General features: G+C 42.8%; 4 protein-coding genes across 7 annotated transcripts in view; 1 reads left to right on the top strand and 3 right to left on the bottom strand.

Moving 5' to 3' along the window:
* The window catches only part of LOC122147738 (cilia- and flagella-associated protein 251), a 4,581-nt gene extending 1,809 nt beyond the window's left edge, over positions 1–2,772 (bottom strand). Inside the window, exons 1-5 of one of the 2 annotated variants that reach the window (XM_042771548.1) lie at positions 2,408–2,702; positions 912–940; positions 762–822; positions 607–675; positions 1–199 (exon numbers count right to left, since the gene is read on the bottom strand). The exon at positions 1–199 is cut by the window's left edge and continues 145 nt beyond it. In XM_042771548.1, the coding sequence (XP_042627482.1) occupies positions 1–199; positions 607–675; positions 762–822; positions 912–940; positions 2,408–2,459 (410 nt within the window). In that variant the 5' untranslated portion in view covers positions 2,460–2,702. Of the gene's footprint in view, positions 200–606; positions 676–761; positions 823–911; positions 941–2,407 lie in introns of both variants that reach the window. The other variant, XM_042771549.1, reaches the window with a different exon arrangement.
* A 3,119-nt stretch (positions 2,773–5,891) lies between these two features.
* LOC109103323 (protein Smaug homolog 2-like) lies at positions 5,892–19,079 on the bottom strand. 3 transcript variants are annotated; one of them, XM_042771544.1, is made up of 14 exons: positions 18,916–19,079; positions 17,493–17,918; positions 15,332–15,788; positions 14,615–14,620; positions 14,314–14,561; positions 14,101–14,210; positions 13,824–13,910; positions 13,484–13,742; positions 12,402–12,487; positions 12,222–12,334; positions 11,932–12,142; positions 11,086–11,212; positions 10,638–10,721; positions 5,892–8,335 (listed from the first exon to the last, which is right to left on the bottom strand). In XM_042771544.1, exons 2-14 carry the CDS (start codon positions 17,686–17,688, stop codon positions 8,307–8,309), a joined length of 2,013 nt encoding a protein of 670 aa, XP_042627478.1. In that variant the 5' UTR covers positions 17,689–17,918; positions 18,916–19,079; the 3' UTR covers positions 5,892–8,306. The 3 variants fall into 3 exon arrangements, with proteins under 3 accessions (XP_042627478.1, XP_042627480.1, XP_042627479.1); XM_042771546.1 differs by lacking the exon at positions 18,916–19,079 and adding an exon at positions 18,784–18,802; XM_042771545.1 differs by lacking the exon at positions 18,916–19,079 and adding an exon at positions 18,042–18,751.
* A 2,431-nt stretch (positions 19,080–21,510) lies between these two features.
* On the top strand, positions 21,511–24,271 carry gmfg (glia maturation factor, gamma). The gene is made up of 7 exons (XM_019116716.2): positions 21,511–21,664; positions 21,939–22,035; positions 22,109–22,158; positions 22,242–22,291; positions 23,287–23,369; positions 23,446–23,519; positions 23,885–24,271. Exons 1-7 carry the CDS (start codon positions 21,662–21,664, stop codon positions 23,954–23,956), a joined length of 429 nt encoding a protein of 142 aa, XP_018972261.1. The 5' UTR covers positions 21,511–21,661; the 3' UTR covers positions 23,957–24,271.
* Positions 24,189–27,500, bottom strand: part of LOC109103320 (RNA polymerase II-associated factor 1 homolog) — an 8,408-nt gene continuing 5,096 nt past the window's right edge. The window contains 6 exon segments of the mRNA XM_042771547.1: positions 24,189–24,881; positions 26,244–26,328; positions 26,419–26,524; positions 26,602–26,730; positions 27,240–27,356; positions 27,461–27,500. The exon segment at positions 27,461–27,500 is cut by the window's right edge and continues 64 nt beyond it. Of these exon segments, the coding sequence (XP_042627481.1) occupies positions 24,574–24,881; positions 26,244–26,328; positions 26,419–26,524; positions 26,602–26,730; positions 27,240–27,356; positions 27,461–27,500 (785 nt within the window). The 3' untranslated portion in view covers positions 24,189–24,573.

The following is a 27,500-nucleotide window of genomic DNA, read 5'->3' as shown; positions in this document are numbered from 1 at the left end:
TCCTTGTTCCAGCTCTTGGTGTCGTTCTCCTCCTCCTCCTGGTTTCTCCTGTGTTTCCTCTCCAGCTCCTGGTCTGGTCTCCTCTGGATCTCCTCCTGCAGAAGCTCGTCCAGGTCTCGCTCATTCTGCTCCTTCATCGCTCCCTCCTCCTCGTCCTCCTCCCACGAGTCGTGGGTGTGTTCATGTTCTCCCTCTTCCTCTGGAGAAAAACAAACAGCCAATCAGAATGCACTAATGAGCACAAGCATTTAAAGCGATAGTTCCCTCAAAGATGAAACTCTGTCATGTACTCTCCTCGTGTTGAGTTTCTGTCTCCTGCTGATCAAAAAAGAAGATATTTCGAAGAATGTTAGTTGACGGTAGCCATACTATGAATGCTATGAAATGCATCATATTTAGTGAGAAAGTGTGACGTGAAAGAGCAAACCAGACGCTGTTTTTGGGATCAGCAGCTCAAAATGAGTCTGAAAGGAGATGATGCAGGACGTGTGAGTGAACTGAACTGATCTGAGTAATGACTCTGTGGTCTTGTGTAGAGCTGATACTGAAGCGGACTCGTATTTGGTGAGTTGTGCAGCATTAGATCTGTTCTAGAGTTTGACTGACCGTGTCTGGCCAGCTCCTGTAGTTCCTTCAGCAGACCCTCGTGTCTCTCCTGAGCGTTCAGAACTTCATCTGTCAACAAAACCAGCACACGAAACGCATCTCCAAAAGACCAGATCTGGAGAAATACTTCTGTGTGGTGTGTGTCAGAATCTCACCGGTCTCGCGTCGGTCACAGCCGGCCGCTGGTCTAACCTCATCAGAATCACAGTCAGCGCTCTAGTGCACACACACACACACACACAGGTCACTTACAGAGATCCACACACACATCAGAAGAGAGAAATCATCAGGAACACATCTCTGACCTTCTCATCCAGCAGAGGGACACATGTCCCTGCAGAGAGGAGCGGAAAGAGAGAAATGAAACGATGAGACAGGAGGACACCGAATGACCGTCTGATGTTTACAGACTACAGAAAAACACTCTGTGTGTCAGTTGTTGATTGGATGCTGAGATGTGGGCGTGGCTCTCAGATGAGTGTGAGCCTGAGGGGCGGAGCTTGAGAAACTAAGTGACTGGAGAAATCCTGCATACATCAGAGAAGATCCATTTAAACTTTACAAGCTCAAAATATTTCTAAAAAATGAAGCGCATGCACGGATGAATTGTTCCTAATAAGATCAACCTGCTGCTCGTCTGCCCCCCCCCCGACTGAGCCTGGTTCCTCCCAAGGTTTTTTCTCCATTCTGTCAATGATTGAGTTTGGTTCCTCTGGCTTGCTTAGTTGGGGACACTTTATTTCCAGTGATATCGTCGACTTGTTAAACTATTGTCCTTCTGCATTATCGACACACTATTTTCCTAATTAATGCTGTACTGTTACTGTGACACAATCTGTGTTGATAAAAGCGCTGTATAAATAAAGGTGACTTGACTTAACATGCATTAAGAAAATAGATATGGTGAATTTTATTTCTTGTCCACTTTTAGGCAGGATAAATCTGTAATCAATTACACTGCAAAAATACAGTGACATGCATAGTTAGGATAATTGTTTTGTTGAATACACTGCTTTGTTCGTTTTTAGGCATTATTAAGATTATTTATACACAGTTCTTGCATGTAAATATCCGTCGTGTGTCTGAGAGCCAGTGTTATTTTAGTATCACTGAGATTATTAGTTATTATTAAGTAACTGTTTGTATTTTTATATTTTCTGTTTTCATTTGAGTTTTAGTTAAAGTTTTAATAATTTTTTTTTTTTGTATTTGTTTATTTTTTGTATTTATTTTTTTTTTTTTTTTATTTATTTTTTTATTATTTATTTGTTTCAGTTTTAGTTATTTTAGTATATCAAGTTAACCTAAACTCTAAACTAAAAAAGTTGCCTTGGTAACTAGATGAATAATAATACGTTCAAGTTTTATATTATATATATTCATTCTTTCACTTAAGGTTTATTTTATTTGAAGTAACATGTTTTAAAATGGTTTTGGTGTGTGAAAGTGAAAACATGCTCGTCAATCTGCTCCTTTATCAGTTTTAAGAGGATTAAACTCCTCCAGCTCTAAAGATCCGGATTCTGCGTCATTAACTCATTTAACATTCATCGCGTCTGCTACATATTAATGAGTCGGCTCTTTAATAAACATTAATGTGTATGTTGGTTTATCATTCCCTCTGGTGACCCTGTTTTTCATTAACGTGTTAATCATCATCATTAGCGTTCATTAAGCGTTAATCTGGACAAACAGAACGCTGACGTCACGCAGAGGTGCTATCTCTGTCTCACCTGATGAGCTCAGCAACATTAATACATAAACGCGGGTTTGATGCACACTGATGCAGATCTCTACTCACCTCGGGCACAGAGGACACACGCCGCCGTCCAGAACGCCAGCACGCGCATCATGCACACACACACGGGCGCGCGCACGGCAGAAGAGAGGAGGAGGATGATGGTGGTGGTGGTGGTGATGAAGAGTAAGATGGTTTGATCGCCTCTGTTTGAGGGGAGAGACAGACTACAGGGAAATCCACCTGGAGGACATGATGAGCTCTGCGCGCTCCCGCGGCGTGCCCGCGCACAGATAAAGCCAGTGCGCGTGTCCGTCTGGGGAGATTAGTGTTGTTCTCAGCGACAACAAAATGACTGCATACATATATAAATAAATATGTACAACAATTATAATAATGTTATTAATAAAATCTAAAAGGCGCATTTCACAGCAAAGCACCAACAGTTTACTAGACAAAATATGCTTTATATATTTATATATGTTTCTAGGGTTTTCTAGTTGTACTGTAATGGAACCGGTTCTAAAAAAAAATTTTTTTTTCCATTTCTCTACAAAGCATCATTAATTTATATATAGAAATAAATGTTTTGATTCAGAATAAGGTCACAATAACAACGTAATACAACACAATAAGTTCTCATTTAACATTAATGCATTTGCTAACATTAACAATAAACATATCACAGCATTTACTAATTTATTAAACATTTATTAATCTTTCTTAAATGTTGATAAAATACAAAATAAGAAATACAACTTAATAAAAAATGTTAAACATTATATTAACTATTAAAATGTAGTCATTTTGTTGTGAATATTTTTTATATATATATATATTTTAAGTTATTGTTTTTATTTTTTATATAAAGTGTATTAAACTAATAAATAAAATTTAATAAAAACTATACAGAGTATACATAGTTTTTTTCTTCATTTATTATTTTTATTTTAGCTAAACTTAAAAACTAAAAAAAATCTTGCAATTAGATTAAACAAAATGTTTAATTTCCTTTAATGCTTATTTTAGTTTTATAGTTTTAGATAATAGCCCTGATCTGGTTGCAGAATAAAATATCTGCATTTAAATATGATTAATGTTTATTTTAATATTTGATTCTTACATAAGAGAGAGAGAGACCTGAGGTGTGATTGTTCATAAATACATGAAAATCATCTTTATTACTAATGCATTAAACATACTTTCCTCTCTCTGTTACACACACACACATGCTCTCTCTCTCAGTCACACACACACACACACACACACACACACACACACACACACACACACACACACACACACACACTCTCTCTCTCTCTCTCTCTTTCTATCACACACACACACACACACACACACACACAAACTCTCTCTCTCTATATATATCTCACACTCACACACACTCACTCTCCCTCTCTCTCTCTCTCTTTCTGTCACACACACACACACACACACTCTCTCTCTGTCTGTCACACACACAAACACACTCACTCTCTCTCTCCCTCTCAGTCACACACACACACACACACATTCACTCACTCTCTCTCTGTCACACACACACACACACACACACACACACACACTCTCTCTCTCTTCTCTCTCTCTCTCAGTCACACACACACACACACTCTCTCTTTCCCTTCTCAGTCACACACACACACACACACACTCTCTCTTTCCCTCTCTCTGTCTCACAAACACACTCTCTCTCACAGTCTCACATACACACACACACACACTCTCAGTCTCTCTCTCTCTCTCTCTCTCTGTCACACACACACACACACTCTCTTTCTCTCTCTCTCTCACACACACACACACACACTCTCTCTCTCTCTCTCTCTCATACACACACAGTTTTCCATCTAAGCTCCTAAAAGAGGTGCTTCCAGAAGTCATAGATCCTCTTCTGACTATTATTAATTCCTCATTGTTATTAGGGTATGTCCCAAAATCCTTCAATGTTATTATGTTATGACTTAGACATTTTTACATATAACTAGACCCCCAAAGACCTAGTTAATTATAGACCAATCTCGAATCTCCCTTTTCTGTCCAAGATACTAAAAAAGGTAGTATCCTCACAATTATATTCCTTCTTAGAGAAAAATGGCATCTGTGAGGATTTCCAGTCAGGATTTAGACCGTATCATAGTACTGTTAGTGATGTTATTATAGTAACAATTGTATTGTTATTATAATATTGTCGTGGTTGTATCTCTCTATTAGTGCTATTGGATCTTAGTGCTGCGTTCGACACTATTGACCACAACATTCTTTTGCATAGACTAGAACACTTTGTTGGCATTAATGGAAGTGCATTAGGATGGTTTAAGTCGTACTTATATGACCGCCATCAGTTCGTAGCAGTGAATGAAGAGGTATCATATCAATCACAAGTGCAGTATGGAGTACCTCAAGGCTCAGTACTAGGGCCGTTACTCTTCACGCTTTACATGTTACCCTTGGGAGATATCATCAGGAAACACGGTGTTAGCTTTCACTGTTATGCTGATGATACTCAGCTCTATATTTCTTTTTAAGGGTTTTTAGGCTGCATTAATTAGGTAAACCGGAACCAGGAACACTTCCCATAACACCTGATGTACTTGCTACATTGTTAGTAGAATGGCATCTACGCTAATATTAGTCTGTTTCTCTCTTATTCTGAGGTCACCGTAGCCACCAGATCCAGTCTGTATCCAGATCAGAGGGTCACTGGCGTCACCTGGATCCAGTACATATCCAGCCCAGATGGTGGATCAGCACCTAGAAGGGACCTCTACAGCCCTGAAAGACAGCGGAGACCAGGACTAGAGCCCCAGAGACAGATCCCCTGTAAAGACCTTGTCTCAGAGGACCACCGGGACAAGACCACAGTAAACAGATGATTCTTGTGCACAATCTGACTTTGCTGCAGCCTGGAATTGAACTGCTGTCTGGTCAGAGGAGAACTGGCCCCCCGACTGAGCCTGGTTTCTCCCAAGGTTTTTTCTTCATTCTGTCACCGATGGAGTTTTGGTTCCTTGCCGCTGTCGCCTCTGGCTTGCTTAGTTGGGGACACTTCATTTACAGCGATATCGTCGACTTGATTGCAAATTATTGCACAGATACTATTTAAACTGAACTGAGCTGCATGATGACATCACTGAATTCAATGATGAACTGCTTTAACTGTCATTTTGTATTATTGACACACTGTTTTCCTAATTGATGTTGTTTAGTTGCTTTGACATAGTCCTTTTTTGTATAAAGCGCTATATAAATAAAGGTGACTTGACACAGCTGCTGGTTAGCCGTTAAAGAGACAAACGGTCTGAGGACAAAATGTTGGCAGATTACTCGACTCAGTGAGGTTCTAATAATCTTCATAAATGCTACTCAAATGATTCCCGTCACACAGAACTGAAGAATAACCCAGAGAGTGACGACTGGACGAATACATACTCTCAAGATGTTTGAATCTGTTAGAGATGGAGAAAACAAACTCATCTCACCTCAATCTCGCAGCAGAGACACGTTCAAAAAGAAAAGAATCAGCGAAAGCTTTCGGTAAATGCAAAACATGAACAATTTATTACCATTCTGATGTCCATTCAGGTAAGAAGCATGACAAAGATATTAGAAGAATTGAACCAAACAGAGCAACACACACAAGTCCCATCACTCCAGATGTCAGTAATAATAATATTAATAATAACAATAATAATAATAATAATAATATCTCATGCCAAGCGCCTTTCATCTGTGTCTGATGTCAAGTAGTAGCCCTGCAGACGGTACCGAGGTTCACAGTCGAGGTCTCACCGGGAGAGAGACAGACAGAGACAGAGACACAGACACAGACACAGAGACAGAGACACAGAGACAGAGAGACAGAGAGACAGAGACAGAGAGACAGAGACAGAGAGACAGAGACAGAGACAGACAGAAGGACAGTGAGCTCACATCTTTGGAATGATTCCCTCCAGTAAAGCTTCTCATCCTCACATGGATGCAGAGGAAGCTGCTTTCAGTAAGTTCAGTTTCCTCCAAGGGTTCCTGACCCCGTTATGACCCACGCTAATGAAACGATCGATTAAGACAGAGAGCTGCGGTGTGAAGCAGCGCCAGGCTGTTCCACACACAGATAAACATCAGACTCCAGCTGCTGACTCCGACTCGCTCTCACGGATGGGTTTGGTCTCCAACAGGAAGTACACGAGACCGTGCTGCGCTCTGAATGAAGGGGATGGAGGACTGAAGCGCAGGCGGAGTGTGAAGTGATCCTGAACGACTGAGACACAGACACGCTTCCATCTCACAGACGATCCGTCTGGCTCACAGATCACCACTAAACCTTCATGACCCTCCAGCACTGTAAACAAACCTCACTCTTATAACCACAACTTTCTTGTCTGGACAGCATTCATTAAGTGTATATCATGCTGTAGATTAAACAAATTGTGATATTTCTGGTATTACAGTAATCTGGGAAAGTGCAACAGTCATGAAGCAACACAAACAATCCATTATATTTCACAAAATCATGGAAGCCTGTTTCTGCAACGGGATAAAAACAAAGGGAACGGCAATGTTTTTCCTCACAATTAAAAATAATAATTGTTTAGTCAGAACTGCGACAAACTCTGACTTTCTCCTCACAATGCCATGTTTATATCTTGAAATTCTGATTTTTGTTTTCCGAATACAGATCGTGAATAAACCACGGAATAAAAAAAGCAAGCAATTATGTTCTTTTTTTCTCAGAACTGAACGACAAACTTGAGAAAAGTCAGAATTGTGAGATAAAAAGTTGCAATTACCTTTTCTTTTTTTATGCCATGGCAGAAACAAGTTTATACAGAAAACAGGCTTCCTTTTCTTTATGAAAAGTATTTATTTTCGTGATTTTAGAGTGATGTGAGCAGGACGAGTTCTTGAGTGGTTTCAGCTCTACAGACACACGGCAGTGACGCAGCAGACCGAATCATTACACGAATAAAGCAAACAAGCCTGTTTTTCAGTCAATACAGTTTTACTAGACATAGAACAGCGTCTGAGAGACGTATAAAACACACACACACACACACACAGCGCTGATGCTCCGTAAGGCCGAATGGGATTTTCACAGACTGTACCATTCAGAGAGAAAACACACCACAAATGAATCCAAAGAAAGCACCGCTGCGAGGAGGAAATCAAAGATGACGACGACAATGAAATGGAATCTGATTGGTGGGTTTTTGCATCAGTCAGTACGAGGCGGAGTCTGTCATTGGCGGACGTCCCTGTCAGTCACGGAGGGGCGGAGCTACAGACGAGCACAGCTCGATCTCTCGACGGTCACGCCTCGTGTCTTTATTTCATAGATCTGTGTATAAAAATCATTTGGATAAAGTCTCTCGGGTCATATTATGATTTTCCTATACCTGCGTATTTACAAACTCAGGAAACGCTCGCGGCTGTAGTGACGCCTGGTAAACATCTCACGTGTAAGTGCTAAGAAACCTCTTGTACCTGGACAGAAATAAGAACGCATCATAACAGATAAACACAGGGACGCCTGAAGTCAGCGGCGCGACTCTTTAAACCTGCCGTCTAAACACAGAAAAGCACAGGAGGAAGTGAGAGTTCATGCAAGCAGATGGACACAGGAAGTGGATGTAAACGGCCATCGGACGACGAACGGATACTGACCGCGGCTCAGCAGAAGGTCTCGCTCAGACCATAAGCACCATCATTCCTCGCGGTCACGCACATCCAGCTAATGACGCTCATCCTGCTCTCCCTTCCGCAATATAATAGTTTCTGTATTTCCTTTATAATAAACTTAGTTAAGTACAATAAAGTAGAAAAATATTAGAGAACATATACACAGTTAGTTGTGTGTGGTCTGTAGTGACTCGTGTTGTTTGTGTGTGTGTGCTGGGCTACTGGAGCACAGCGCAGTCTTCATTCTGTTCTTCCACCCGCTTGAGTCTCATATCGTCGACGTTCTGTCCATTCCATCTACAGAGAGAACGAGAAAAATGCATTAAAAAGTATATTAACGTTCGTGTTCCCGGGTCATCTTGACCCAGCAAAGAGTGCGTGGCGCGGGATGACGGCTAGACGATGGTGTGCTGTGATTGGGTGGCGGGGGATGACGGCGCGCTGTGATTGGGTGGCGCGGGATGACGGCTAGACGACGGCGCGCTGTGATTGGGTGGCGCGGGATGACGGCTAGAGGGTGGTGCGCTGTGGTGCGCTGTGATTGGGTTGACGGCTAGACGATGGTGTGCTGTGATTGGGTGCGCGGGGGGATGGCTAGACGATGGTGCGCTGTGATTGGGTGGTGCGGGATGACAGCTAGACGATGGTGCGCTGTGATTGGGTGGAGCGGGATGCTACTAGCGAAGGCGCGCTGTGATTGGGTGGCGCGGGATGACGGCTAGATGATGGTGCGCTGTGATTGGGTGGTGCGGGATGACGGCTAGACGATGGTGCGCTGTGATTGGGTGGCGCGGAATGACGGCTAGATGATGGTGTGCTGTGATTGGGTGGCGGGGGATGGCGGCGCGCTGGTGTGCTTTGGGTGGCGCGGGATGACGGCTAGATGACGGCGCGCTGTGATTGGGTGGCGCGGGATGACGGCTAGATGACGGCGCGCTGTGATTGGGTGGCGCGGGATGACGGCTAGATGACGGCGCGCTGTGATTGGGTGGCGGGGGATGCTGCGGCTAGACGATGGTGCGCTGTGATTGGGTGGCGCGGGATGACGGCTAGATGATGGTGCGCTGTGATTGGGTGGCGCGGGATGAAGGCGCGCTGTGATTGGGTGGCACGGGATGACGGCTAGACGACGGTGCTTGCTGTGATTGGGTGGCAACGATCGATGACGGCTAGATGACGGCGCGCTGTGATTGGGTGGCACGGGATGACGGCGCGCTGTGATTGGGTGGCACAGGATGACGGCTAAAGACTCTACGATATTTGTGCTGTGATTGGGTGGCATTGGGATGACGGCGTTATTTATTGATTGGGTATGCACAGGATGACGGCTATAACGACGGTATTATGTGCTGTGATTGGGTGGCACAGGATGACGGCTAGACGACGGTGTGCTGTGATTGGGTGGCGGGGGATGAAGGCGCGCTGTGATTGGGTGGCGCGGGATGACGGCTAGACGACGGCGCGCTGTGATTGGGTGGCACGGGATGACGGCGCGCTGTGATTGGGTGGCGCGGGATGACGGCTAGATGATGGCGCGCTGTGATTGGGTGGCACGGGATGACGGCTAGATGACGGCGCGCTGTGATTGGGTGGCACGGGATGACGGCGCGCTGTGATTGGGTGGCGCGGGATGACGGCTAGATGACGGCGCGCTGTGATTGGGTGGCGCGGGATGAAGGCGCGCTGTGATTGGGTGGCACGGGATGACGGCTAGACGACGGCGCGCTGTGATTGGGTGGCACAGAGATGACGGCGCGCTGTGATTGGGTGGCACCGGATGACGGCTAGATGATGGTGTGCTGTGATTGGGTGGCACAGGATGATAGAAAAGACGACGGTGTGCTGAAATGATTGGGTGGCACGGGATGACGGCGCGCTGTGATTGGGTGGCACATTTTTACGGCTAGACGACGGTGTGCTGTGATTTGGGTGGCACAGGGATGACGGCCAGACGACGGTGTGCTGTGAGTTTGAGGTGGCACGGGATGACGGCGCGCTGTGATTGGGTGGCGCGGGATGACGGCTAGATGACGGTGTGCTGTGATTGGGTGGCACAGGATGACGGCCAGACGACGGTGTGCTGTGATTGGGTGGCACGGGATGACGGCTAGACGACGGCGCGCTGTGATTGGGTGGCGCGGGATGACGGCTAGATGACGGCGCGCTGTGATTGGGTGGCACGGGATGACGGCTAGATGATGGCGCGCTGTGATTGGGTGGCACGGGATGACGGCTAGATGATGGTGTGCTGTAATTGGGTGGCACGGGATGGACGGCTAGACGATGGTGTGCTGTGATTGGGTGGCGCGGGATGAAGGCGCGCTGTGATTGGGTGGCACGGGATGACGGCTAGACGACGGTGTGCTGTGATTGGGTGGCGCGGGATGACGGCTAGACGATGGTGTGCTGTGATTGGGTGGCGCGGGATGAAGGCGCGCTGTGATTGGGTGGCGCGGGATGACGGCTAGATGACGGCGCGCTGTGATTGGGTGGCACGGGATGACGGCTAGATGACGGCGCGCTGTGATTGGGTGGCACGGGATGACGGCGCGCTGTGATTGGGTGGCACGGGATGACAGCGAGCTCTGATTGGTCGTACCTCCTAAGGCGTGCTCTGTCATGCTGAGGCACAGAGACTCCAGCGTGGGGTTGATCTCCAGATCAGTCCCTGGAACTTGGCATTCTGGGAATGAAAACAAGAGCATGTGATCAATCACAGGCTACGTGTGTAGACATTGCACGGCAAAATTCATTATTGTTAGAATTGTGCTTTAAAGGCTGAAATGTGAGGTTTATCATTTAATGATTTCAGTGTGCATCAGTACTTCTTCCAGCAGATTTTAGCAGTACAGTGATAATACTCATACTGTGATCATTTTAGTTACTATAATCATGATATGAAATTTTCATACCATTTCTTCTATAGTTTGAAAAGTAATGTGTTTGTTTGTCTGTATGCATACCATAAACATTCACTTCAAAACGGACTTTGTCCTTGTAAAGTCAGCAGTGTAAGCAGACAGCAGCGTCTGAGGAACAGGAAGTACCTTGTTGCTGGAACAGGAGCATGGTCTGAGGAGACGTGTGGACAGGAAGTGAATGAGTTCTCTGCACCGAACTTCTGCTCTGGCTCGGCATGCTGTTACTGCCTCCAGGATTCCCAAACCACAGATTCTGAAACACACCATCACACCACCGTCTGTCACTGTCAGCCGCCTCTGACTGAGAGTTTAGAGTGTTTTGTGTGTTTTATGCTGTTTAAGCTCTTTTAGTGTAACTGTAGCTGCTGCTTCTGGTGTCAGATCTTGAGTGATTTTGATCAAGTAAAGGTCAGAAAATAATATCTCCAGATGAACACTTACTGGACTGAAGCAGCTCAGCTTTACTTGATTCTCCATCAATCATGTTTTAGAGTCTCAAATCTGATCCTCAGGATCTTTTGAGGAGCGTTTGTTTCCAGAAGCTTTACTTTCACTGTTCCTCAGCGGAGGAATGATCTTAACAAGCCTCCAGAACATCTCACATCTTCTGAGGAGCCTTTATTTCTTCATCTCTCAATCACTGCGTTATATGTTTGGATCATTTACATCTCATCTCACTGAGACACAGGACTACTGTGTTATAAACATGTGTTACTACTCCTACTGTTATAAACATCTCAGTAATATACATCACAAGCATCAGAACTTCATTATATAAATATCAGCATCTGCAGCAAATTCATATTTTTGCTCAGTTTGAGTCAACAACTAAGATGTTTTTTCCCTCCATATTCTCACTAGTTAAGACTCTATATGATACTCAAAAAAAACACGTGCAATATTTTGTGTAAAGTTTCAATAAACTGCTCCATTCAGAGACAGGGATGTCTGTAGAGTGCTGAGGTCTCTGACCTGTCGGCCCTGTGCGCTGACGGCGGCGGGGGGGTTAGCGAGCGAGTGTCGGGGCGATGCTCCGGTCAGACCGCCGGCGCTCATCAGACCCATGCGTCCGGGTGGAGGAGCTCCTCGGGGGGGCATCTGGAAGGGCCTCTGGCGCTGTCTGCCCAAGCCTGCGCTCACAGATCCAGCTGTGGGCAGAGAGTTGGATCCGTACTGCTGCCACCTGCACAGACACACGGGGGTCACCGGTGAGGACGAGCGCGGCGGCCACAGAGACACACCAGAGACCGTTAGACACGCACCCTCTCCGGTACACGCTGCTGTCCATCACGGTCTTCCGCGGGAAGAGGCGGAGCAGCTTCAGCACCTGCTGTTTCCATGACAACAGCCGCTTCTTCTGCGTCTCTGTAAACGCCTGACAAACACACACTCATGAGAGCCCCGCCGGACAACCTCAGCATCAGTAATGAAGCGCACCTCACCTCGTGTGTCAGACACTTCTCTATGAGCTGCAGGTAACAGCTGATGTTCTCCTCGTCCGGTCTGGACACCAGCAGCTGCGTACACACTGGACACACAGAGAACCTCAACACACAGCAGCTGGACACGGGGTTATTATAGTTAAACTAAAACCATAAAAAAATGCTCGTTACTTGAAATAAATTAAAATGTGAATGAAACATAAAACTCTTTAACTTCTACTAAAATAACAAACTGAAACTAAGAATAAAAAACTATATAGACATTTAAAAAAAAAAGGATAAACACAAACAAAAATTTGAATTTAAATATTTATTTTTATTTAAATAAAACATTTAATCAAATTTCTCAGAATCAGCATTCACCTGTTAATTATGAAAATCAAATATGAGTGTTACTTTAGAGATATTATAATAGTTTTCATTATTAGTCCGAATCAGATTTTAGTTTTATAATTAAAATTCTTATTTGAAAGTTTTAGTAATTTTGTTGTGTGTTTTTGTCATTTTAGTGTTTTTTTTTTTTTGTATACGTCTCTATATATTTTCAGATTTAGTTTGAGTTGTTTTAGTACATTAAAATGACAAATGTTACCTTGGCAACTAGATGAAATAAAACATTTATATTTATTTCAACTAAAGAAAATGTTTCCTATGGTTTTAATTTAAGTTTCAGCTTTTGTTAATCAGTTAAAAACGGAACGAGATTTAAATACGGCTAGTTCAAGAGCAAGCAAGATTAATTAGTTAAAATCACTAATTAACTAATTAAAAGATTGGCTTTAATGAATAGATCAGATCTACTGGTTATTTATATTTAAAACACATATAGTACTTAGTACTAATACACAAATCTCATTCTCACTACAACTGATAAACATGCATCATACTAAGTTTATTATTTTCATAAAGCTGTGTAATCCAAATGGATGGACCGGGCCAATTATAAAGCATCTTTAATATTAGGCCTAACATTTTTTGAGTGCAGTGAACCTTAAACACACACTGTAAGAAGTGATGGAAATAAAACAAAGATTCAGCGTGTCTGAAAATGGTTTTTTCTACGTCTGATGTGTTCAGCGCACCTTTCCCCATCACACGCGTGAACTGTCCTGCGATGTCTCCGTCACCGATGGGTGCAGACGGCGACTCTCCGTCACACGCTGGAGGATTGTGGGTCTGGAAGCCCTCGCTCTCCTTCTCTTCACTGGGATTGGCTGCTTTATCGACAGGCTCCACCTCCTTCTGGGCCGCAGTGGGCGGGGCATAGACTTTGATTGGCGTGATGATGATCTGCTGAAGCTCTTGTAAAGCATTCCGAACGTTCCCGCCTTCCAGAATATCCTGAAATCAACATCACGAGCTACGATGAGCAGACGGCTCGAGACGGATCCAAACAAATGCAAATTCAGATCCATTATTCACCTTTTCGAGAGATTTGAGGACGCTCTGTCGCTCTCTGAGCTTCTGGATGCTCAGAGCGATCTTGTGGCGCGCTCCTTTCGTCACGTTCTGAAACAAACAAACACCACACAACTAACGAATGCTGAGAGTCTGATCAAGCAGCACAGACTGCTACACTTTTCATGATTCTTGAATTACGTTAATGCTTTTCTATTTATACATGAACACATTTGAGTCCATTCTGACCCAGAAGAGATACATAAACACTTTTTAGTAAGAGAATGAGGGCGGAGCTCACCTGTGACTCCAGGTGCTGCTCTGTGAGGATCATCATTTCTTCATACGTCATCTGAGAAAAGAGCGACGCGTATTTATGCAGACGGAGACTCTTCAGCCAGGCCGGCACGTCTGCAGGAGAAACACACACACACACACACACACACAGAAGGTGAGGTGGTTCAGAAATCGCCCCGGAGCTGTGTGTGTGTGTGTGTGTGATGAGAGTCGTCACCTTTCATCCCGCTGCCGTCCTCCTGGAAAGTGTTGCGTGTGTTGCTCTGCTCCTCCGTCTGCTCGCTGCCTGAAGACGCCACACTGCTCTGCGGCGACAGAGGGGCGTGTTCTGCTCCGGACACGCCCTGACACCCGCCCCCCTCCTCCTGGCTCAGCCAATCAGAGCTGCATGCCGGCTGATTGGCGGGTGTGAGTGACATGGAGGGCTTGAGTGGGCTCGGCTGCACCTGACCAGTCAGTCCTGCGGAGCGATTATTACAGATGAGCGACACACATCTTCCATCTGAACTAAACACTGGCTGCTGCAGGTTTGTGAAATCACATGTGCATGTTGGTCCTTCTGTGCATGTTTACATTTTCACCAATGCAAACAGATATCGGAAAGCTTTGTTTATATGCATCATAAATATGCATGTTTACATGTGCATTACACCGATTCTGAATAAATTACACACATTCGCAGTGTGTCAGTGGCTGCAACTAGGTTTAAATTCATCTAGCTGTAGACCAAACGAGAATCAATTTGTTAAAATATGCTAACGTATTAAAAGACTGGCTTGATGATTAATATATAAACATGGTTATTGTGTATTTAAAACACACTGAGTTTGTTAGTACTATTACACAAATCCCATTCATGTACGACCGAACAAATCTGCATCATATTAAGTTCATTAGATTGATAAACTGTGTATAATAACATCTCGCTATTCTAAGTTTTTTTTGTATTTTATTTAATTCATTTGTTTGACTGTGTTTGTTTAAATATTTCTAGTTTTTGTAAGTTTTTTTTTTTTCTGTGACTGAAACAAGCATGTTTTTATTTTTTATCACAATGAGAGAAGTTATTACCTAAATGTAATTGTGCAAGCTTATATCTCTAAAATTCTGAGTAAAAAGTTTTTCTCAAATTAGTGGCGTTCCTGAGTAAAAAAGATCCAAATAGTGTTAAAGTTTTTCCTCAAAATTGAGACTTTTGCAATTCTGAAGGAAAAAAAATCCAAATAGTGAGATAATTGACAGGTGAGGTCACTCCGCCCGGTCCAGGGAAAGCCATGTGTCCGTTCTGACCGGCCGGTGAACTGCAGCTGGATGGCAGCTTCTCCTGCCAGCCGTACGCCGGCTCCAGAGACTCGGCGGAGCAGGGCCACTCGTCGGAGCCCTGCCGGGCGTGATGGTACGGGCCGGGCGGAGGCGGCCGCGAGGACAGGTGCTCCTCCAGGTGATTGAGCCACAGGGCCAGAGAGTTGCGGTCATCGAGGGTGGTGGCCGGGTGGATGAGGGCGTAGGACAGCAGCTGGCGACTCTCCTCCACGAACAGGCTGCTCTCGATGGTGTGGCTCAGCACCTTCTGCAGCAGCTTCATGTATTCACACTTGGCTTCGCTGTTGCGCGGCTGCAGCAGGGGCAGATGGGATAGCAGCAGCGACACCGCCTTCTCCTTGGGCTCCTGCTGCCACTGACTGACCACAGCTGGAGAGAGACATGAGGGAGATCTCAGTTTCATCTGATGTTCAGATGTTAAAAAGGTACGTGTGATTTCAACATGAACCCTTTTAACCTGTTAACTGTCACCGTACTGTATACGGGACGCCTAAATATACTTCACTATATTACAATTAAATCCTAATCTAATCATGATAATCTATAGATCTCAAATCTCCCTTTTCTGTCCAAGATACTAGAAAAGGTAGTATCCTCACAATTATATTCCTTCTTAGAGAAAAATGGTATCTGTGAGGATTTGCAGTCAGGATTGAGACCGTATCATAGTACTGAGACTGCTCTCATTAGAGTTACAAATGACCTGCTCTTATCATCTGATTGTGGTTGTATCTCTCTATTAGTGCTACTGGATCTTAGTGCTGCGTTCGACACTATTGACCACACTATTCTTTTGCATAGACTAGAACACTTTGTTGGTATTAATGGAAGTGCATTAGCATGGTTTAAATCATACTTATATGATCACCATCCATGAAGAGGTATCATATCGATCACAAGTGCAGTATGGAGTACCTCAAGGCTCAGTACTAGGGCCGTTACTCTTCACGCTTTACATGTTACCCTTGGTAGGGGAAATCAGGAAACACGGTGTTAGCTTTCACTGTTATGCTGATGATACTCAGCTCTATATTTCTTCGTGGCCCGAAACATACCAAATTGAAAAACTAACGGAATGCATAGTCGATATAAAACACTGGATGACGAGTAATTTCTTACTGCTAAATTCTGAAAAAACAGAGGTGTTAATTATAGGGCCTAAAAGCTCTGCATGTAATAACCTAGAACCCTGTCTAAGACTTGATGGCCGCTCTATCAATTTTTCGTCATCAGTTAGGAACCTAGGTGTGCTATTTGATAGCAATCTTTCCTTAGAAAGCCACATTTCTAGCATTTGTAAAACTGCATTTTTCCATCTCAAAAATATATCTAAATTACGGCCTATGCTCTCAATGTCAAATGCAGAAATGTTAATCCATGCGTTTATGACCTCAAGGTTAGATTATTTTAATGCTTTAATGGGTGGTTGTTCTGCACGCTTAATAAGCTTGAGTTTAACGATCTCCACTTCAATATTCTATTCTCAGAAAAGTAAAAGTGAAGACAGCGCATTAGTTCAGAACGCTTCTATTTTTTTGCACGCTTAATAAGGTGTTAATTTGTGTATGATAACCCACCAGCAATGTAAGGTGATTTTATTAATATAATAATTTTTGTTTTGTTTTTTTTAAACTTAGAGAGTGTGTTAATTTGTCTAAGCAAAACTTCAAAGTTTGAAAACAACTTTTAACAGATCGCCATTTATTTTTAAATCAAATAACTTTTACATTGTCTTCTAAACACAATGTGAAAAAAGACGTTCTTCTTCAGTATTTCGGTCTTGTTTTTCAGTGGAAATGTCTAAAGTTTCTGAAAGTAGGATACATTTACTGGAACGACTTTAAAAGTACAAGACTTTCAGCTCTTATGTCATACATCTATCCAAAAAGACCAAACTTAAACGTAATGAAGAGAAACGTAAATCTGATGATGAATGGGATGATTTTTGGTAAATATCGACTCTATATGGTGTAGTATATCTGAAGCACTGCCAGAGCCTGCGTGGAACAATAATGATGACAGAAACTGTATTTGTGGATGAACTAGCCCTCGTGCGTGGCTCTGCTGGTTTACCTGCATTGTTGGCCTCTGCCTCCAGTATGTGTATCTCGGTGCAGTCGGCCAGCCAGTGGTCCAGACAGATGTGCAGGAAGCGGGCCTGCGTCCGAGAGACACGCTTCAGCAGCGACAGCAGCGCCACCGTCTGCTCACACTCGTTCCAACCCTTAAACCAGTCCGTCAGGATCCCCACTTGGTCCCGGAACATCATGGCCAGTTTCTTCAGGGGCGGGGGCGGGGCTAGAGGGAGGGTGGGGCTTGTATCAGCTGGGGCGGGGTTACAGGCGGAGCTCAGAGAGGCACTGAAAGGCCCTCACATGGTTCTGGAGCGTGGTGGACGCCGTCCAGGCACGGGTCAGTGTTCGGGCTCAGGGGTCAAAGGTCACAGATGCAAATGCAGATGTGTCTACAGCATCTTCACGCGCACACGGACGCCAGCAGCTGCACACAGAGCACACGCGTGTTAAACAAAGCACACACACACTCATTCATCCCTCTCTCTGTCTCAGATTATCACATAATCAGATTCCCAGCGTCCTGCAGACCTCAGCGGATTACACCCACCTCTCGCTCCGGAGCACGGACACAGCAGGGTACAGAGAGAAACTACTGAGACACGAGTACATACAGCCAGAAGACTGTACAAGCACACAGACGAGCTCACATCTGACAGAGACGCTGCACATGCAAAGAACATGAGTACATACAGCCAGAGGAGGGTACAAACCGGTCAGATTAGGGTGAGAAAATCACACAGAATGAGGTGTAACATCAGTCAGATGAGGGTAAAATCACTGACATGAGGTGTAAATTAAAAAGGTAAATAAATAGCCTACAGAGGGATGGTGTAAAGTCAGAGTAAAGAGTAAAGAAACGAGTGAACAGAGACTGATCAGGTGTTGATACACTGCTTGAGAAGCGCGTGGATCAGACAGAAGAGCTGGAGGTGACATCGATGAGATATCGGAGCAGATGTAAATGTGGATTGAGACTGCGGTGTATCGATGCTAGCTTTCACACACACACACACACACACACACACACACACACACACCGCTGTTAAAGCCAGACCGAATCAAACACACACACAGATAGTGAGGACAACGACTGAACGAGCTACAGAGGGTTCGGTTTAATGATTATTAATCCGTGATTAGTGCAGAAATTAAATAAACGCGGAACACCGAAGCGCGGCTAACAGGCCTGATGCTAAAGCTAATGCTAACAGCAGTCTGACTGAACACAACGCAAACACACACACACACACACACACACACACACACACAGAATAACGATAACAACACACCCGATTCTTCATTACACTCAATAACACACTTCAGGAGAGGAAGCATCGCCAACACACACACTAAAGCACAAACCCAGAGCTAACACACACACACACACACATAGAGATTAAACACACTGCACACACACTTACTGAGCGACACGCGTGAGAACTGCGCGGAAACACACCGGTGTGGCTCCGACAGAAACACACAGAACCGGCCTGAAGATCAACACACCACCGACACACAGCTCTCTCTCTCTCTCACTCTACCTCTGTGTGTCTCTCACTCACTCACTCTCTCTCTCTCTCTGTGTGTCTCTCTCTCTCTCTCTGTCCCTCTCTCTCTCTCTCCCCTCCCTCTCTCTATCTCTCTCTCTCTCTCTGTCTAACTTGTTTCGTCTCTCTATCTCTCTCTCTCTCTCTCTCTCTCTCTCTCTCTCTCTCTCTCTCTCTCTCTGTGTGTGTGTGTGTGTGTGTGTGTGTGTGTGTCTCTCAATTTCAATTTCAGTTTAGCTGTGCTTTATTGGCATATCAAAAACTGTACATTAGTATTGCCAAAGCAGCTGCAGCTGGGCTGCTTACAAATAGTGCACATATGTATTAACAGAAATAAAAATAATAATAGTAATAATAAAAATATATAAAAAGTATTAAGCATGTAGTGCAAAATGAATTAGTGTAAGTGTATAAGTTAGAAATAAAATAAAATGAGATATAGTATTAGATTCACAGTCTAAGTAATATAATAGAGTAATATGTCATGTGTGGACACATCAGATCAGGGCAGGTGAGTGTTTCTCTTCTCTGGTGACAGACAGACACATATTGAGCAGCAGACACACAGCAGTTCTTGTGTTTCCTCCTCACAGATACCACAGTTTCTCCTGGTTTGAGAGAGTTTTAAATGTCTGATGGATCTGCTGTATTTGATCACAGAACACTGTCCGTGTGTTTGGAGCATTCTGTGAGGAAGTGCAGTTCTGTTTCCATCTGATTCAGATCACAGTGTGAACACAATCTCTGTCCGTCTCTATCATCAGCTTGTGTCCGCTGAGTCTGTGTCTGGTCAGTGTGCGGACTGAAGCTCTGGATCAGCTGAGGGAGGGACTGCTTTCTTTGCTCATCTCTTGGTGTTGCAGGGCTTTATAATGATATGATTGGGGGTCACTGAGTTTCAGATGTTTCCAGAATTTAATTGGCCTTTTTTGTATCTTTATGATTAGAGGATATTTGCCTAATTCTGCCCTGCATGTGTTATTTGTTGTGTGCTGGTGCACGTGTAATATATTTTTACAGAGTTCTGCGTGCAGGGTCTCAGTTGGATGTTTTTCCCATTTGGTGAGATCTTGATTTGGATTTGTCAGTGGACCCCACACCTCACTGCCATAGAGGACAATGGGCTCAATTACTGATTCTAATATTTTCAGCCAAATTCTAATAGGGATGTCTATAGGACATTGGCGTTTTATGGCATAGAAGGCCCTGCGTGCTTTATCTCTCAGTTCATTCACAGCTTGATTAAAGTTTCCTGTGGATGTGTTTTTCAAACGCAGGTAGTTGTAGTGTGATGTGTGTGTTATCTGGTTAGTGCCTAATGTTCCCTGGGATCTGGATCTTTTCTGAAAGATCATGATTTTGGTTTTGTTCAGGTCTGGCAGTATTGTTCTGGCAGGTCCAGGTTCTGCTGTAAAGCATGTTGAGTGGAGACAGCAGAACCAGATCTGATCTGTGAGGTGTGTAGGGTGATCTCTCCAGACTGCTCACAGTTCATTGATGTAAATGTTAAATAATGTTGGGCTTAAGCTGCAGCCCTGTCTCACACCATGCTCCTGGGAAAGATACCTCGTATGTTTGGTGCTGATTTTTACACCACATTTACTCACTCACTCTCTCTGTCTGTGTGTGTGTGTGTGTGTGTGTCTCTCTCTCTCTCTGTCTGTGTGTGTCTCTGTTTGTGTCTCTCTCTCTCTGTGTGTGTGTGTGTGTGTCTCTCTCTCTCGCTCTCTGTGTGTGTGTGTCTCTTTCAATCTCAATTTTCAATTTAGGTGAGCTTTATTTAGGTCTCTCTTTCACACAAAACATTAGAAGGTATTGCCAAAGCATAGTGTTTACATTTAATCAAGAACAGATATATATTTAAAAAAAAAAAAAACATCAACAAAAAACAATTGCATGTATGTTACGAAGTAGAACAAAATAAATTCTCTCTCTCTCTCTCTCTCTGTCTGTCCCCCTCGCTCTACCACACTCAGTCTGTCTCTCTCTCATTCACCAGAGCTGCTCTTCCAGTTCACTTCAATTCAGTTCATATCTACAGAGTTTTTCGTCATTTTGTTTCAAAGCAGTTTTATCCCTTGTAGATTCAAAATCTGAGTACAATCTTTGTCCAATTTACCTTAATTTGTTTCATTAAAAAAAAAACTTTGTATTTATTTGTATTTATTTGATTTACACTGATGCAATGCTACATTTCTACAAATCTGATGAAGAAACAAACTCATCCTGATCTCAGATGATCTGAGGACGAGCACATTCTCAGATCATTTTCACTGTATATTTCACACACAATGTGAATGTTCTGTTTGCATGCAATACTTTGGTCTAGATTTACCCAAATGTGCTGTAGTTGCATTTAAACATGCAGTATGCATTGATAGTGTGCAGTGCACTAGTGTTCTGATCTCATACAGTCACTTCACATCAACATGTAGTCATTTGTTAAAAATCTGTGTGAATCAGTTCAGGCGCAGATGAAGTCAGAAAGTGCAAACACGCGTGATCTGTGGTTCCTCATGACAGCAGAAGGCAGTGTTTGAGTCTGACGTCTGCAGGAGCGGACGAGTGTTCAGCATCCTGTCAGAGGAACCCAGAGGAACCAGACGCTCAGAGCCGCAGGATGGTAAGATCGTCTCATTCTGTCAGATCTGACTGCATCAACCATGTGTTAGAGTCTCAGAGCGTCGAGTTCGAGAGCTGCTTTATGACTTTACTTTAAATAAAAGAGGAAGCAAAGCATTACAGCACAGCAGAACACACTTCCTGTCCTCGCGCTCTCTCGCTGGCGGTTCTAATGGCCATAATTCAGTCTGATTTGAGCTTAGCTCTGGTTCAGTGCGTGGTGAAGCTGTCGGGGTGAGTTACAGGTCTGTGGGGTTTGTCTGTTGTTTCTTCAGTCGAGTTCTCTAGTCGTGTGCGAGGTGGATGGCAGTCTGCAGGAGAAGCTCAAGAAGTTCCGCTTCCGTAAGGAGACCAGCAACGCAGCCATTCTGAGTGAGTCTGACGCACGCTGTTGATCTGTGTGTGATCCTCTCACAGCAGCTCATTCTGCTCATGTGTTCCTCAGTGAAGATCGACATGGAGAAGCAGCTGGTGGTGCTGGAGGAGGAATATGAGGTCAGTGGGACCGTTGGGCTGCTCTGAAGGTCAGGAGGTCAAAGCTTATCTCACCTGTGTGTGTGTGTGTGTGTGTGTTTCAGAACATCTCACTGGATGAACTCAGAGAAGAGCTTCCAGAACGTCAGCCTCGATATCCTCAATCACACATCATGCCTTTACACTCATGCATTGAGTAGATTTGTTATTGTTGTTAACTAAAACTTAAACCATAAAAAAAAAAAAATTTTTTTTTGAAAAACTGAACATGATCAAAATATGAACTGAAATTATTTGATTTCTATGGAGTCCAAACAGGGCCACATATACTTGCAAAAGAGCTGAAGTATTGCAAAATAATTGAAGTATTGCAAAAGAAAAGAAGTTCTGCAAACAAAAATAAAGAATTGCAAATTTAATTTTGTTTGCAAAAAGCACATTTATTTATAATTTTCGTTTGCAAAACTTTATTTTCTTTTATTTTCAAAGATACGTGGCCCTGATTTAACTCCATAGATTTCAGCCCTTTTTTTATTCAGTTTAATTTTAAGAACTATTTAACTAAGAATCTAAAACTGAACTAAACATGTATAAAATATATGGACATATTTAAAAAAGAAGCTAATAAAATGACAAATACACAACAAAATTATGAAAATTGAACTACAACTAAAACAAAAACATACAATACTTGCAATAAAGTAAACATTAAATAAAATAAAATAAAATAAAATAGAAAAAAATTAACTTCAGAAATTACTAAATTAAAAATTTCATCTAGTTAAACTTGAATTACTAACATAAGTAAAACTAAACCTGAGATAAAAATGAACATTAAATTAGACTTCACAAAATCACAAAAAAAAAATTACTAAAATGTAACTAAAATTCAAATGAAACCAGAAAATACAAAAGGCAACATTTCTCATTGTTATTTAGTTGAACTTGAAGTACTAAAATAATTAAACCTGAAATAAAAATTTATAAAAAACTATATAGACAATAAAAAAAATACAAAAACACATCAAATTAAGACTAAAGCTGAAAATATGAGAATAACAACAAATTGATAATATTGCTAAGTACAGTAAGAGTCTACAGCAGTATCTGTGAGAGTACAGTAGTGTGTGTTCTTTGACTCAGATGCACGTATATCGTGTACAGTTATAAACTGACCCACGGTGACGGACGCGTGTCGTATCCGCTCTGCTTCATCTTCTCCAGTCCCGTGGGTGAGTACAGACCGCTGCAGGCCTCTGGTCACAGGCTTGACTGGATCTGCTCTGAAACGCTTCTGATCTCTCTCAGGCTGTAAACCGGAGCAGCAGATGATGTACGCCGGCAGCAAGAACCGGCTGGTGCAGTCTGCGGATCTCACCAAGGTCAAGCACTGACCCCTGCCTCGTGTGTGACGTTAACTGTGAAGTGGCCAATTATCAAAGAGATGCATATGAAGAAAACAAAAGAATCCTGTATTTCCTGCAAAGTTATGAACAAATGTTATAAAGTGGGGAAGTCGTGGACTAAGGGTTAGGTCACGTGACTTTAATGGAACGTTTGTTCAGAGCGATCTAGTCTCTAATAATGTTCTCAAAACATGATTCATGCATCGGTCGTGGCATGTTTAGTTGGACGTTCATCTTACATTTTTTACTAATTGTTTCAGAACATTTAAAAGTATTTCTGATGGCATTACTGTTGACATTGATTCATAAAAGCAATTAATCCCCTCTCTCTCTCTCTGTAGATCTTTGAGGTTCGTAATCCGGACGATCTGACTGAAGAATGGCTGAAGGAGAAATTGTCATTTTTTCGCTAAATCATGAAATCACTCGGAAATGACGTTCAGAGCTGGGAACTTATTCTGTTTTAAATATCTCATCATAATTCTTACTCTCGTTTCATTTCATGTAAGACATGCCTGTAAGTCTGGAGAAAGTCTGTTTTTCTGTAAATGATGTGTTTGTGAATCAACATCACATAAATCACGTCTGAATCTCAGAGCGTTTGGTGATTTTTACTGCATGTGTGACGAGAATCACACTCACTGCTAGAAAACAAACAAAATCATTGTTTATTTACAATGTTTACACTGTAACGAGGAAAAACTACCAAATAAAGGTGTTCACTAATGCGTGACTCGCTCAGTCCATGATGAAGAAGCAGAGAAATTAAACAGGAACAGCAAATGAAAACTGAGTCTAGATCACACTACAGCAGGACAAACAGTTCATATTCAGTTCATATCTCACACCAACATCTATTAAAGATCACACACACACACACACACACACACACGTCCAGGTCAAGCAGAATATGATTTCATCGAGACAGACACAACAGCGAGGGACAGAGCTGAGTTCAGAAGGCCGAACAGGAAACAGCATTAGTGCAGCAGCTGCTGGTGGGCGGGGCCGTGTGTGCCGTGTGTGCGTCTCATTCGCTGTCGCTGGCGTCGCTGGAGTCGGACGCTCTCTCGCTGCCGCTGTGCTGGACGCTGCTGCTGTTGCTCCTCGCCCGCTCTCCCTCGTCCTCCTCGCTGTCGTCATCGCTGCCGAAGATCTCCTCCTCGTCACGCGCCTGCCGGTCCTCGCCGCTCTCGCTGCCGCTGCTCTTCCTCTCGCGCCTCTTACCGCTCTCCTCGTCCTCCTCCTCCTCGTCTTCATCGGCGGGCCGCTCCTCATCCTCGCGCTCAGACTCGCTCTCAGAGTTGTCCGAGTCGCTGGCCTTCTCGCGCTCCTCGCCTGAGCACAGGAACACAGAGCTGCGTTATATCACCACATCATGATATTTATAACATTAACTGATGTTAACTATAGCTGTAACTATGATGATAATTTAACAAGTATAACTATTGGTATAGTTGTAGTGTTGACTCTGCTATTACACTTATGCAATTATTAAAACTTCATTTATAATTCTTGTTAGGGATGTCCTGAGCCCTGATCGCATCGGCTCTCTTCAGTCCGATCCTTATTTTACGTCAGCTGTCATGCCGATGTCGTTTATATATATATATATACAGTACAGGTCAAAAGTTTGGAAACATTACTATTTTTAATGTTTTTGAAAGAAGTCTCTTCTGCTCATCAAGTCTGCATTTATTTGATCAAAAATACATAAAAAACAGTAATATTGTGGTGAAATATTATTACAACTTAAAAATAATAGTTTTCTATTTGAATATACTTTAAAAAAAATTATTTATTCCTGTGATGCGCAGCTGAATTTTCAGCATCATTACTCCAGCCTTCAGTGTCACATGTAACATCCAGTCTATCACATGATCATTTAGAAATCATTCTAATATTCTGATTTATTATGAGTGTTGGAAACAGTTCTGCTGTCTAATATATTTGATGAAATAAAAGGTTAAAAAGAACTGCATTTATTCAAAAAAAAAAAAAAAATTATAATAATATAAATTTTCTTACTATCACTTTTTATCAATTTAACACATCCTTGCTGAATAAAAGTATTGATTTTATTTAAAAAAAAAGAAAAGAAAAAAATTACTGACCCCAGATTACTGACCAGTAGTGTATATTATTACAAAATATTTATATTTTAAAAACATAGCTCTTTTTTTTTTTTTACTTTATTCATCAAAGTATCCTAAAAAAGTATCACATGTTCTGAAAAAATATTAAGCAGCAGATCTTTCCAACTTTGATAATGAATCATCATATTAGAATGATTTCTAAAGGATCATGTGATAATGATCCTAAAAATTCAGCTTTGCATCACAGAAATAAATTATAATTTAAAGTATAATAAATTTAAAAACTATTATTTTAAGTTGTAATAATATTTCACAATATTACATTTTTTCTGTATTTTTGATCAAATAAATGCAGGCTTGATGGGCAGAAGAAACTTCTTTCAAAAACATTAAAAATAGTAATGTTTCCAAACTTTTGACCTGTACTGTATATTTAGTTTAATCTTCACACAACTCTGTATGTGTTGATTGATTTTAATAACTTTACTGTACTCGAAGTGTGCACTAAACATCGATTCCTACAGGAACATCCAGGTATCTGACCGGCTCTACAGGCGCTGTACTGAACACACACAGGTGTATAATATAGAGATGTTTGTGTTACCAGAGTCCTGCAGGTCTTTCTCCAAGTCCAGCTCCTCCTCTTCATCCTCGGGCTCGTGATTCTCCAGCTGAGCCTTGCGAGCCTCCTGTCCACCAAACACACACGGATCAGTGATGAACTCGATGTGCTGTTTCTAAAGGTGTTCTGATCTGAGCTGAGTGTGATGTGAACTGACCTGAGCCTCCAGCTCCTTCTCGTTCATGTCTCTGTGTTTACACACCAGCACAGCGTTCGTAGACGACTGAGCGCCGACCTTCGCCCGCCGCTTGCTCAGACGCACCCTAACACACACACACACACGGTCAGTAACACACACTGAGCTGGAGTGGGCGGAGCCGTCTGTGTGATTGATAGTAACCTGGTCTCCAGCTCATTATAATAAACTCCGTCTCCGTCTCTGAAGATGAAGAAGTAGTTCTCCTCGTATCCTTTACTGGCCTTGTTCTTCACGTTCCAGTTGTACTCGCGAGCGATCTTATAATCATACCTGCACACACACACACACACACACACACACACACACACACACACACACACAGAGAGAGATATTGTAGTTTTTCATTTTTTTTTTTTTTATACAAGTTACATTTTTGGCAATTTCGTTGGCCGTTTTTGTCATTTTTATTTTTAATTTTTAGGTATTTTTATATGAAAGCTTGTTTCTGCCATGGGAAAGAAAATAATAAATTTAGACTTTTTATCTTGTAATTTAGGCTTTTTTTCCTCAGAATTGCAAGATATAAACACCCAACTATGAGAAAAAATTTCCACTAATTTGTGCAAAAAACTGACCTTCCTGGATTCAGAAATGCTGTGTAAACTCCAGATCTAATAATTACACATCTAGGCCTATGTTATTGAATTCCAATTATTTGTGTAAAAAAAAAAAAAAAAAACGTTTACGCTTATAATCCTGCTAATTAACTACAATTATGTGAATTGAACGTGCGTCACTGATATTTGTGAGTGAATGATCGTGTGTTTGAGGAGTCTTACAGTTCATCCGGCATGTACTCCAGATCCTCCTCCACATCTCTCTTGCGTTTGCGCATCGTGTCCTCGTTGGGCAGGAAGTACGCCACAAACTGATTCCCCTCCTCGTCCATCATGCCCCTGAACACACACACACACACACACACACACACACACACGTCAGGTTAGCTGGTTTCTCAGGAGTCTGTGATGAGCACTGAGCTGAAGGGACGGTTCACACACACCTGATCATGGCCTGTGACATCATGTCCACCCCCGCCGGAG

Source organism: Cyprinus carpio, chromosome A15 (genome assembly GCF_018340385.1).
Source record: "Cyprinus carpio isolate SPL01 chromosome A15, ASM1834038v1, whole genome shotgun sequence".
NCBI classification, from domain to species: Eukaryota; Metazoa; Chordata; class Actinopteri; order Cypriniformes; family Cyprinidae; genus Cyprinus; species Cyprinus carpio.
This window is presented reverse-complemented; position numbering and strand designations above follow the sequence as displayed.